The 13826-nt window shown below is 39.2% G+C and overlaps 1 protein-coding gene across 1 annotated transcript in view; it reads right to left on the bottom strand.

The window, feature by feature from the left end:
* Positions 1-13826, bottom strand: part of SEL1L2 (SEL1L2 adaptor subunit of ERAD E3 ligase) — a 109723-nt gene that overhangs the window by 78870 nt on the left and 17027 nt on the right. Inside the window, exon 2 of the mRNA XM_043479521.1 lies at positions 3674-3729. Within this exon, the coding sequence (XP_043335456.1) occupies positions 3674-3729 (56 nt within the window). The remainder of the gene's footprint in view (positions 1-3673; positions 3730-13826) is intronic.

The raw sequence follows: 13826 nt of genomic DNA, 5'->3' as shown, positions 1-13826 counted from the left end.
CTGAAGGATTGAAAGAGTAACCTAGAATGTACCAGGTTGTCATTACAGACTTAGAATCTTGAACACTTGATTTGAAAAAGACATAGCTGAGCTTGTGACCACGGGAGCAGAGAGAAGCATGCAAATCTTGGAGCTGAAAGATCTAAATAACAGAATTAAGAGGCTAGGCTTCATGGGTGCTAAAGTTGCCAAGAATAATTGACAGGAGCAGAGCTGGAGAGAAGCCTATGAGTCACTTCTCTGTCCCTATTTCCTATTACTCTCTCAGTGAGAAGGCAGCAACACTCAGCACCCCAGCTAGGACCAATATTATATCTCCAGTGGGAGAAAATTCCTGAGAGGGCTGCAGGGAATGTTCTCAGGAGGCAATCAGATTTCAGTTAAAATGAAAGTAAAGACAGTATTTGGAGAAGTATGACACCAAGATAAGTGATTAGAAAAAAAGAGTCAGGGGATGGAGAATCGTAGCAGCATATTTAATTAAATCTTTAAACTTTTATTGTCTCTTACCACATGCAAAAAAGTTTGAAAATATACTTCATACTTTCTTACCCTTTAGAAATTCACAATCAAGTTTAAGAAATATCAAAAGGAGGTTTCACAAAGCTAAAAAAATTAGAACCTTTGGATATTCCAAGTTCCAGTAACTGGCAGGCATGGTGTTGAATGAATGAAATTTGTAATATAAAGAGCTTTTATATTTGAATGGGGTTGGTTATGCTAATCTGTAAACGGGGATAATAACTATTTAAATAACTTCTGTAACAGAAATGTTAGGAGGAATGAATAATATATGTGAAGGGGTTGTATACAGTACTATTATATAGCTGTAAGACATAAATCAAAGTACCAAGATGTGTAAAAAAAAATCTAACTCTTAGAAGAAGGTGTTAATCTCAAAAACAAGCAGAAAGTGTCTGCGTAGGTGAAACAGAGAAAGGAACTGAGAATTCTGGGACCTCTGGTGAAAGTGGGCAATGCTGAGAGCTGGGCTACCCTTTTCTTGTTTTCAGAGTTTTCATTTTCTCTCGTGGTGGCGGTGGTTGTCATAGTGGCTTCTCAGCCATACACTTGAACTGCTCCCTTTCAGGGCCCCAGTTACACCCTAGTAGGACATTAGACACCTGAGCGTCTACCCCCTCTATGATCATGATCATTCTTTAATACTGAAGGAAGTAATACACAGAACTCCTGAAAATATTAGCTCCTCAACACAAAACAAAGTGTATTTAAACATTATTTTAAGTGAGTAGGTGTGTTTTTAGAAAGTTAAATGTTGGGGAATGGAGGAATAGGTGATATGCTTGTGGATTTTAGAGTTCTAAAGCCAGAAAGAGAAAGCTTAGAGAAGCTAGCTATACTTACATAGCCATACTTAAGTGAAAGTGAAAGTCACTCAGTCATGTCCACCTCTTTGCGACCCCATGGACTCTACAGTCCATGGAATTCTCCAGGCAAGAATCCTGGGGTGGATAGCCTTTCCCTTCTCCAGGGGATCTTCCCAACCCAGGGATCAAACCCAGTTCTCCCACGTTGCTGGTGGATTCTTTATCAGCTGAGCCACAAGGGAAGCCCTAGCTATACTTAAGTAAGTGTTGAAAAATTACAGTGCAAATAGTAATTATTATGAAAGACAAATAGAATTTGATGCATCTGTATGAAGGTAGAGACATGAGAAGGGCATCTTCAGCCAGATTTTATCCTGACTCCTAAATATTATAAATAATAATATTTATTATAAAGGAGTCATGAAACAACATGGCCAGTTGAGTAAATTAATGCTATTTTATCCTGGCTGTAGTGAAGCAGGGATATAAGGGAACTTTGCATTAGAGCCATTTATAGTCATTGGTCTTTTCACTTTTGCGGTCTGTACTCTATAAGGATGGCACTAAGGAAGGCAGGAAAAGGAGAAGCTCCAGGGGAACTGTGAGACAGTCTTCAAACAGGCTGCTGCTAATTCACGTCAGTCATGTCTGACTCTGTGCACCCCCATAGACAGCAGCCCATCAGGCTGCCATTCCTGGAATTCTCCAGGCAAGAATACTGAAGTGGGTTGCCATTTCCTTCTCCAGTGCATGCAAGTGAAACGTGAAAGCGAAGTCGCTCAGTCATGTCCGACTTTTCGCGACCCCATGGATTGCAGCCTACCAGGCTCCTCTGTCCATGGGATTTCTCAGGCAAGAGTAGTGGAGTGGGTTGCCATTGCCTTCTCCGTCCAATAGGCTACCTTCGCATATTTTCCCATCTTGGACATGAAAATAGTACTTTTTTCCCCCAAATATTCTAAGATCTCTAGTACAGTTCATATTTTTCTTTTTTTGCTTGGCTATCCATGGGTAAAGTTGGGGTCCTTTCCTGTGTTTACTATATAGGCCTCATCTATTGATGCTGGGCATTAGGGAGGACACTTATGGGCCTGATCAATATCCTTGGTCCCAGGTAGTAAGGTGATCCTCAGACCCAAAGAAGGCTTGGGTCTTCTTACATGCTATTGGGTAGGCACTGCATATCACAAGGCATCATGGAAAACAAAATGATCTGATGAAGCAGATGTCCTTCAGTCTCTACCTGCTCAAGGACAAACTGAGTTTTTTGCCAAGATCACTTCTATTTATGCAGATAACAATCCCACTGCTAATTATGGGATGTGGTAGTTATGGTAATGGGGGAAAGCTAAATTTGGAGGGGTTTAGAAAATGTTGCAATGTAGAGAGTTTTTAAGTTATGCAAACATTTCTTCAAAGTTTACCTGTTTAACCTGGATTTTAGATTTAGTCATTAATCAATAGACATTTAATGAGTGCCTGCTAAGTGCCAGGCACTGTTCTAGCTACTGGGATAATAGCAGAGACAAAAACTCCTGCTGTCATGGAGTTTATATTCTAGAGGAGGGAGAGTGACTGCAAATATAACAAAGTGTTACACAATGGCAGTTCTGTTACAGTAAGGAAGGGAGGTATAAAGTGTTGGATAGGGTTAGTAGTTTTGGATAGAGTGATTGCAACTTCACAGAATGCCTAGGGAAAGACCCTCCTAAAAGATGATTTTTGAGCAAGGGAAGGGAGCCACCTGGATATCTGGGCTCAGGGACATTCCAGAAAGAAAAAACAGAAAGGTGGGCACGTGTCTGGGAGTTTCTGAGCAACAGCAGAGAGCCCGGTGTATCTAGAATGGTGTGTAAGGGAGGTAATGCCAGAGAAAAGGACCAGATCACAGAGCCTGTTAAGCAAGACATTGGTTTTACTTGGCATGAGGTGAGAAGCCACTAAAGGGTTTTAAGGAAAGGAGCAAGGGTTGCTGGGCTGAGAACAGACTGAAAATGCTGAATTCTTTCAAGATGTCAGAAGACATCCTGAGGTTAATCAAGTTTAACAAGCATCCGTGGCTCTATAAGCTGGGCTGGTCTCTGTCTTGGTATTTTAGGACCTCAGACAGACCATGACTAATAGGAAGGCTCAAGCCTGATGACATTCTTTTCTTCTCACAGTGGAATGAGTAACTATTTGTTGAACGGATGAACAAAAAATGTGGATTGAAAATGGAAAAAAATAACAGAAACAATAGTCAAAAATTAGTTTAAGAAATTCTGAGCATACCAAATAAGTACTGTTAATAGTGCGTATAGCTTAATTTGTGTTGGAAAAATATAATGATTTAGCAGAATTTTTACCTGTGTGGTGACATTTCTTCCTTTCTGCTTTTTACTATGTTTTTCTGCTTCAATAGCTGAAATATACAAAACATTTTTATAAAATACTAAAATTTTTTAAAAATTTCACTAAGTACAGTTTCTTGTTAAAAAAACTTGTGGGGTAACTTAGAATTCTAAGAATAATAGCTAAAAATAATTAAAAACTTAAAAGTTATTAGTGTGATACAAAGCAATTTCTTCACTGATAATTTTTAAAGATGTAACCTGACACCAGAGATAATCTAAATACTTTAATCAAGTATCCTGAAACTGATATAACCTGAAAGAGTTATACAAATAATAAAGCTAATTACAACAGTGAAAAACTTTCTGAGCTAGAATTTAATTAAAGTGTGTCTATGTAAATAAATGCTATCTATTAATAGAGAATATTAAAACATAGGAGAGGGAATACAATCTTTTAAATTTTTATAGACTCATCCATGTGGCAGAGAGACTAAAAATTAATACAGTTGGATGATATAAATATCTGAGAAGTGTAGAGTAGTATAATTATATCAAGATTTGAAATTTGAGAAAATTTTCACAAGAAAATTTTAATGACTCTTTTTATAAATAGAAGACTATATATACCCTATATTAATAGACTATATATGTAGTCATTGGTATATTTCATTTTTGAATAGTACTTGAATTTTATTAACATACATATTTAGAAAAATAAGAATTTGAAAACCTGATAATAACAGGGTGATAATCATGACATGTCAACTACTTTATTAGTATTACTCAGCTTCAATTACTGAAAAATTATTTGATGAACAGCAAAAATGTCACCCTACATATTTCTTGAAGTAAAACATGTATGTACATGATACATTCACCTTTTACAGACTGAAGAACTTGACTCAAGACAAATATAGAGAAATCAAAATTTTACATTTCCAATATATGAGTTTGTCCTTTAAAGCAGGTTGTCAATGTTCTAATGTTCAGTTCAGTTCAGTTCAGTCTCTCAGTCATGTCTGACTCTTCGCGACCCCATGAATCGCAGCACACCAGGCCTCCCTGTCCATCACCAACTCCGGGAGTTTACTCAAACCCATTTCCATTGAGTCGATGATGCCATCCAGCCATCTCATCCTCTGTTGTCCCCTTCTCCTCCTGCCCCCAATCCCTCCCAGCATCAGGGTCTTTTCCAATGAGTCAACTCTTCACATGAGGTGGCCAAATTGTTGGAGTTTCAGCTTCAGCATCAGTCCTTCCAATGAACACCCAGGACTGATCTCCTTTAGGATGGACTGCTTGGATCTCCTTGCAGTCCAAGGGACTCTCAAGAGTCTTCTCTAACACCACAGTTCAAAAGCATCAATTCTTCGGTGCTCAGCTTTCTTCACAGTCCAACTGTCACATCCATACATGACCACTGGGAAAACCATAGCCTTGACTAGATAGACCTTTAGTGGCAAAGTAATGTCTCTGCTTTTTAATATGCTATCTAGGTTGGTCATAACTTTCCTTCCAAGGAGTAAGCGTCTTTTAATTTCATGGCTGCAGTCACCATCTGCAGTGATTTTGGAACTCCAAAACATAAAGTCAGCCACTGTTCCCACTGTCTCCCCATCTATTTCCCATGAGGTGATGGGACCAGATGCCATGATCTTAGTTTTCGGAATGTTGAGCTTTAAGCCAACTTTTTCACTCTCCTCTTTCACTTTCATCAAGAGGCATTTTAGTTCCTCTTCACTTTCTGCGATAAGAGTGGTGTCATCTGCATATCTGAGGTTATTGATATTTCTCCTGGTAATATTGGTTCCAGCTTGTGCTTCTTTCAACCCAGCGTTTCTCATGATGTACTCTGCATATAAGTTAAATAAGCAGGGTGACAATATACAGCCTTGACATACGCCTTTTCTTCTTTGGAACCAGTCTGTTGTTCCATGTCCAGTTCTAACTGTTGCTTCCTGACCTGCATACAGGTTTCTCAAGAGGCAGGTCAGGTGGTCTGGTATTCCCATCTCTTTCAGAATTTTCCACAGTTTATTTTTGACTTTTAAAAAAATTAATTTGATATGTTTTATCCTTTCTCTCACTGATGAACTTTAGCACTTAGTCTCATAATTCTGTTTACTTCCTAAGCCAGATCTTATAGAAACTGATCGGGTTGTTTGATATTTAGTCCTCTGTCAAATTAGAGAAACAGTTGGCAAATTCTAAATAAAAATCCAATAAGTACATGGTGCCAAATGCATTAATATAAAGCATATGAAAACTTTTAAAGATTATGTATATTTCAAAAAATTATACACATTAGGATTGCTCTTTAGATTCAGAATGTAAAATAAATTATCCCAAAATGAAAATGTTTACTACAAATAAAACTTTCTTTATCCCAAGTTTGCCAAGTAATCATTTGGGGTCATGAATACTCATTATCAGAGGCAACATACAGCATCATGACCCACCATTCAGACTTTGAGTCAAACAGGTCTGCATTCAAGTCATAATTTTATATTTATTTCATTAATGTGTTGTGCTAATCAAATGAGATAATCTAGGTAAAATATTTGGCATAGTTCTTAATACATGTTCAGTATGTTTAGATGTTAGCTATAGATAATGGCAACCCACTCCAGTATTCTTGCTTGGAGAATTCCATGTACAGAGGAGTCTGGCAGGCTACAGTCCATGGGATCACAAAGAGATGGATATGGATATGACTGAGTGACTAATACACTAATATATAAAATATATAAAAATAATAACAATTATTATTATTATATGAAGCTTACTTCTTTAAAGGACTCAAGATGCCTTCAAGATAATAGTACTTGTAAATATGTATTTTAAAAGGACTATGATAAATAAAGAATTATTAGATTTAATACTCTATTAGAATTTATTAATGCTTTGCCTATTTGCCTTTTTCTCAATTAAGCACTTTCTTTGAAACAAATTAGTCTAATTATATTTGTGTTTTAGAAATCAGACAGTGACTGATACTACAGTCAATGTCTACTAGCTTAAAAATTCCATTAACAAGAAGTAGAAAAAGCAATGTGATTTGATATATTCCCATTATTATATTCAAAGTACAGACAGTAAAATTAAAGTTAGTATGTACAGAATGTACAGACACAGAATAAGAAGTACAAAGTGTCATGTGTATTAGAGTAAGAAAAGAAAATTATGGATATTAAATGGAATAAAGTATGTATTATACATTGGACCAGAAAATCAAACTGTCAGTTGGTCAAAAACTAACATGAAAATTACAGGGCTAAAAGCAGTTATCAAAGGTAAAATAAATGTAGTTAAAAGAATTAGTGAAATGGGAGGAGATATAATAGTCTAACTCAAGGAACAAACTAATAGCTTAAAACACAAAAAGAAGACAAATGTAGTTGGTCATTATTTACAAGAAAAGATGCACAATTAAAAAAAACTCCTTTGAAATTCATTTCAAAATATGTGTTTCTTTTCTAAATATTAGGCTTCTAGGTTTTCACGTAGGTAAAACAAAGTTTTGATGGGCTACAGGGAAACCATTCTGCTGCAAAAAGTACCTTGCACAATGTTTTCTAGTAGATATTTATATTAATTGAGAGACATCTGTGATTGTTGGAGACCTCTTGCACTTTCATTCTATATGAACATTGATACTGCCACAGAGTTTAGCACTCCCTGAGAAAAACACAGTCTACTGGGTGCAGGAAGAAAATATTAGGCTCTCTACTTATGTGGAATTTAAAAATATCTTTTATAATTCCTACTTCTGGGGTGTGTTTTATAATAGACTAGATCAGTAGTAGGGGACTTCCCTGGTAGCTCAGAGGGTAAAGAATCCGCCTGCAATGTGGGAGACCTGGGTTTGGTCCCTGGGTTGGGAAGATCCTCTGGAGGAGGCCATGGCAACCCACTTCAGTATTCTTGCCTAGAGAATCCCCATGGACAGAGGAGCCTGGTGGGCTACAGTCCACGGGGTTGTGAAGAGTCAGACATGACTGAGCAGCTAAGCAGAACAACAAGACCAGTAGTATATCACTCTTATAAATAATGTGTATAACAGCAGAATATGCCATCAAAACATTTTGATATGGAGTTAGCTCTGGAAGGGGACTAATGTTTTATTCAGCTCTAGAATCGTAGCTCTAGGTATAATTTATTTATCTATTTACTTAAAAACTTTTTATTGGGGTATAGTTGGTTTACAATGCTGTCTGAGTTGCAGGTGTCCAGCAACATGAATCAGTTCTGCATATACATGTATCCACTCTTTTTTAGATTCTTTTCCCATATAGGCCATTACAGAGTGTTGAGTAGACTTCCTTGTGCTATACAGTAGGTCCTTATTCGTTATCTGTTTTATACATAGCAGTGTGTACGCGTCAATCCCAATCTTCCAATTTAACCCTTCCCCCTTTCACTCCCTGGTAGCCATAAGTTTATTTCTATATCTGTAATCTAACTATAATTTATTATAAGTCAGTTGGTTTGCATAATTTAGCTCCACTCTCCTTAGCAACCCAGCAAGATAGTAAGCACAGAATATCTGTATTTCTATTTTACTGGTGAGGAAACTGACACCAAATGAGCATGAGTAAACTTGTTCAAGGTCCCATGGCAGAGTGGATTCAAATGCAGGTATGACTCCAGAACCATCCCTCTTTTTACCTACTGAGTCTCCAAACTTTATCAAAGGATTGATGATTGATCAAATTGCAAATTCTACAATGAGATAAACTCCACTGTCTTTATAAAAAATCAGTTTATGCACAATATTTTATATGGCATATCTATTTGTATAATGTGAAACATACATTTTTATGTACATAAGAGCTTCCCTATTGGGTTGGGAAGATCCCCTGGAGAAGGGAATGGTTGCCCAGTCCAGTATTCTTGCCTGAAGAACTCCATGGACAGAGGAGCCTGGTGGGCTACAGTCCATGCGGTTGCAAGACTAGGACACGACTGAGTGACTAACACTTTCTTCTTTCATTGAGAAAGAAGGATTTTGAAAAAGTAAGGAAGAAACTAGCACTACAGCTCACTGCCTCCAAAAGAATTATTGATGTGCCTTTTAGGGGTATGGAGTGAACCTGAACAACTTTATAGAATATCCACAAAGTTTTAAAAGAGTCGTGTTGAAAAAAACATCACAACTTGGAGTGAAAGAGACTGAAATAGGAGAGGCTTCTGGGCATCTATCTTTCAATGAGTAGGAAACAGGATGAGAAAGCTTCTCTCTTACAAGCATGGGTCATTTCTTACTGAGAAGGAAGAACAACCAAGAGGGCAGAGCTGAGAGAGTGTTGCCCAGAGCCCAGAAGAACAGAAGATTAGGCATATATTTCAAGAGAGTAGAATTGGGCCCTAATCAAGGAACTCTGCCTACTCTTGGAGTATAGAAACTTGCCAACATGCACCTGGCTGGATTTCCAAATTGTCATGGACCAGTAACAATTGTACACTTCTCCCTTCTCCTTTTTGAACATCAGTGTCTACGGTAGTGTGGTTTTTCTATCTCTCCAGTATACATTGGTACCTGAGGAAATGGGCGGATAACTTGCCTTTTTAGTTCACAAGTGTCTAAGAACTGTAACCAAGGAACCTCACTGACATCTTAACCTGATGCAGATTATGAGATTGTGGATTCTGAGCCTTATGCCATGACTGGATGAGACACAGACAGTTTTGGAAGGGGAAGGGAGAGGATCATGTGAGAAAGAGGTGAATCATCAAAACCTAGGGTAGACTGTTGTAGATTACCACATCAACCGCCCCAGTGAATCACAATAACCCATGTTCACGCCCCTTTAGTGCTTCCTTGGTGGCTCCATAGTAAAGAATCTGTCTGCCAATGCAGGAGCCATGGGTTCAATCCCTGGGTCAGGAATATCTCTTGGAAAAGGAAATGGCAACTGACTCGAGTATTCTTGCCTAAGAAATGCCATGGACAGAGGACCCTGGGGTCTACTGTTCATGGGGTCACAAAAGAGTCCAACATGACTTAGTGACTTCAGTTCAGTTCAGTTGCTCAGTCATGTCCTACTCTTTGCGACCCCATGAATCGCAGCACGTCAGGCCTCCCTGTCCATCACCAACTCCCGGAGTTTACTCAAACTCATGTCCATCGAGTCGGTGATGCCATCCAACCATCTCATCCTCTGTCGTCCCCATCTCCTCTCGCCTTCAATCTTTCCCAGCATCAGGGTCTTTTCCAATGAGTCAGCTCTTCAGATCAGTTGGCCAAAGTATTGGAGTTTCAGCTTCAGCATCAGTCCTTCCAGTGAATATTCAGGACTGATTTCCTTTAGGATGGACAGGTTGGATCTCCTTGCAGTTCAAGGGATTCTCAAGAGTCTTCTCCAACACTACAGTTCAAAAGCATCAATTCTTCAGCATTCAGCTTTCTTTATAGTCCAACTCTCACATCCATACATGACCATTGGAAAAACCATGGCCGTGACTAGACGGACCTTTAGTGGCAAAGTAATATTCTGCTTTTTAATATGCTGTCTAGGTTGATCATCGGAGAAGGCAATGGCACCCCACTCCAGTACTCTTTTGCCTGGAAAATCCCATGGACAGAGGAGCCTGGCAGGCTTCAGTCCATGGGGTCACTAAGAGTTGGACATGACTGAGCGACTTCACTTTCACTTTTCACTTTCATGGCAACCCATTCCAGTGTTCTTGCCTGGAGAGTCCCAGGGACGGGGGAGCCTGGTGGGCTACCGTCTATGGGGTCACACAGAGTCGGACATGACTGAAGCGACTTAGCAGCAGGTTGATCATTACTTTTCTTCCAAGGAGTGAGCGTCTTTTTATTTCATATCTGCAGTCAGCATCTGCAGTGATTTTGCAGCCCCCCAAAAGTAAAGTATGCCACTGTTTCCACTGTTTCTCCATCTATTTGCCATGAAGTGATGGGACCGGATGCCATGATCTTTGCTTTCTGAATGTTGAGCTTTAAGCCAACTTTTTCACTCTCCTCTTTCACTTTCATCACGAGGCTCTTTAGTTCTTCTTTACTTTCTGCCGTAAGGGTGGTGTCATCTGCATATCTGAGGGTATTGATATTCCTTCCAGCAATCTTGATTACAGCTTGTGCTTCCTCCAGCCCAGCATTTCTCATGATGTACTCTGCATAGAAGTTAAATAAGCAGAGTGACAATGTACATCCTTGATGTACTCCTTTCCCTATTTGGAACCAGTCTGTTGTTCCATGTCCAGGTCTAACTGTTGCTTCCTGACCTGCATACAGGTTTCTCAGGAGGCAGGTCAGGGGGTCTGGGATTCCCAACTTAGTGACTAAACAACAACAAATGCTCCTTAACCATGTGATTTGGCCCAATCCTCCCATCAAGAGGTGGAGATTATGTTTCCTATTCTTTGAATGGGTTGCTTTTGTGACTTGTTTCAGCCAAAAGAAATGTGGCAGATGACATTAACTTCCAAGGGTAGAACTTGGACCATTCAGTCTCTTTTACTGTCTTGGAAAAATGCCTTGAGATATCATACCTGAGTAAAAGAGCATATGGAGAGAGAGACCCAGCTGTCCCCACTGACCACCAGCTGAGTGAAGCTGCATGAGTGATCTCAGGTGAGACCAGTGGGAAAACCACCCAGTCAACCTCGAAGTGAATTACAACAAATAATAAATCATCGTTTCAAACCTCTGAGTTTGGGTTTTTTGTTATGCAGCAATTGATAACTAAAATAAGCTTGTTTCTTCAGCCTACTAGGACTCCTTGGATAGAATTCTCAATTCTCAGAAGCCACATTAGACCAATACATGATGCCAAAATAAATCATATATATATAAAAAATTCATAGCATTGAGAAAAGGATTTGAAAAAATAACATCCCCAAATATTGCCTTGATCATTGTTCTTTTCAGACCTACTTTCTCTTGAAAGGCTTGATATAATTAACTCCTGCCTTTACCATGAAATCCTCCAGTTTGGCTCACCTCCTTTCTTTCCAGGACATGGTTTATCTTCCTTTAAGTGAACATCAGGATAGCAGTTAATGTGACTTTCACTGACTTAGGTTCTGCAAAAAACACTTCTATCTTTAGGCGGGATCTGCCTGGGGAGTTAAAGTCAAATAAAATCTGTTTCTTTATTCATACAACACTGACAAATGAAACTAAACAAAGTATTTTATTGATTCTCCTGTCCTAGTTCTCTAAAATGGTGCTTTCTGCCTCACTATGATCTTCACCTGATTCATTTGGTGTAAAAAATATTAGCAATTGGTTTCTTTCCAAGCTTCCTTTTTGACCCTGCATAGTACACTGGCTTCTGTGACTTTACACTACCCTGGATATCATTTTTTCTTTCAAACCCCTATGCTAGAGCTTCTCAGCAGTTTTATATCCACTAATGACTGTGTATTTCTCAATGCTTGGTCCTCACCTTTTCTCTCTGGTGTGATCTAAGGGCTGAGTGCGATCAGGAAGGGCTTTGAAGTGGACAGATGGTGAGTGCAGGAGGTCATGAGCTGGGAAAGGATAATGTGCTGATTCCGGGACAAGCGACAAGCAGCCACGTCAGAAGTAAAATTGTGGGAATCAAACTGCGATGGCTGGAAAGCATGGAAACACAGGTTACAGGAGAATCCAGAGAAAGAATCAGGTTGGGCAGAAGTGAGACAAGTGATGAGCCAAAACCAGGCAACGAGGACAGTTTGAAAACTTGGGACTAAAATCATGGGGGTAGGTCAGGGTGGGAACAGAAGTGTGTAGATGAGCGAGAAATGCGTAAACAACTGTGGAAATGTAGGAGTAGGAAGACTGAGGGTTGGCACCTGTATGGGTCCAGAGATTATTCTGCAAAAGCATTTTTGTGGGGGTGAGTATTGGTTTCCTGTGGAAAGTGTAGCAAGAATGAGATCATCATCATTTCAGGCCTGCTTTCTTATAACAGTCCTCTAACAGATTGAATAATAATTTATCTAATACCATACAGAAATGGTATAGACCTAACAGAAGCAGAAAATATTAATAAGAGGTGGCAAGAATACACAGAAGAACTAGACAAAAAAGATCTTCATGACCCAGATAACCACCATGATCACTCACCCAGAGCCAGACATCCTGGAATGTGAAGTCAAGTGGGCCTTAGGAAGCATTACTACAAACAAAGCTAGTGGAGCTGATGGAATTCCAGATGAGCTATTTCAAATCCTAAAAGATGATGCTGTGAAAGTGCTGCACTCAATATGCCAGCAAGTTTGAAAAACTCAGCAGTGGCCATAGGACTGGAAAAGGTCAGTTTTCATTCCAATCCCAAAGAAAGGCAATGTCAAAGAGAGTTCAAACTACTGAACAATTGCACTCATCTCACACGCTAGCAAAGTAATGCTCAAAATTCTTCAAGCCAGGCTTCAACAGTACATGAACTGTGAACTTCCAGATGTTCAAGCTGGATTTAGAAAAGGCAGAGGAACCAGAGATCAAATTGCCAACATCCGTTGGATCATCGAAAAAGCGAGAGAGTTCCAGAAAAGCATCTACTTCTGCTTCATTGACTACACCAAAGCCTTTGACTGTGTGGATCACAACAAACTCTGGAAAATTCTTCAAGAGATGAGAATACCAAACCATCTTACCTGCCTTCTGAGAAATATGTATGCAGGCCAAAAAGCAACATTTAGAACTGGACATGGAACAACAGACTGATTCCAAAATGAGAAAGGAGTACACCAAGGCTGTAGATTGCCATCCTGTTTATTTAACTTATATGCGGAGTACATCATGCAAAATGCCAGGCTGGATGAAGCACAACCTGGAATCAAGATTGCCAGGAGAAATATCAATAAACTCAAATATGCAGATGACATCACCCTTATGGCAAGAAGCAAAGAAGAACTGAAGAGCCTCTTAATGAAAGTGAAAGAAGAGTGAAAAAGTTGGCGTAAAGCTCAACATTCAGAAAACTAAGATCATGGCATCCGTTCCCATCACTTCATGGCAAATAGATGGGGAAACAATAGAAAGAGTGAGAGACTTTATTTTCTTGGACTCCAAAATCACTGCAGATGGTGACTGCAGCCATGAAATTAAAAGGTACTCCTTAGAAGAAAAGCTATGACCTAGCTAGACAGCATATTAAAAGGCAGAGACATTACTTTTCCAACAAAGGTCCTTCTAATCAAAGCTATGATT

This window comes from Cervus canadensis, chromosome 10, assembly GCF_019320065.1.
Source record: "Cervus canadensis isolate Bull #8, Minnesota chromosome 10, ASM1932006v1, whole genome shotgun sequence".
In the NCBI taxonomy this organism is placed as follows: domain Eukaryota; kingdom Metazoa; phylum Chordata; class Mammalia; order Artiodactyla; family Cervidae; genus Cervus; species Cervus canadensis.
The sequence above is the reverse complement of the archived record's forward strand: the minus strand, read 5'-3'. Positions and strand labels throughout refer to the sequence as shown.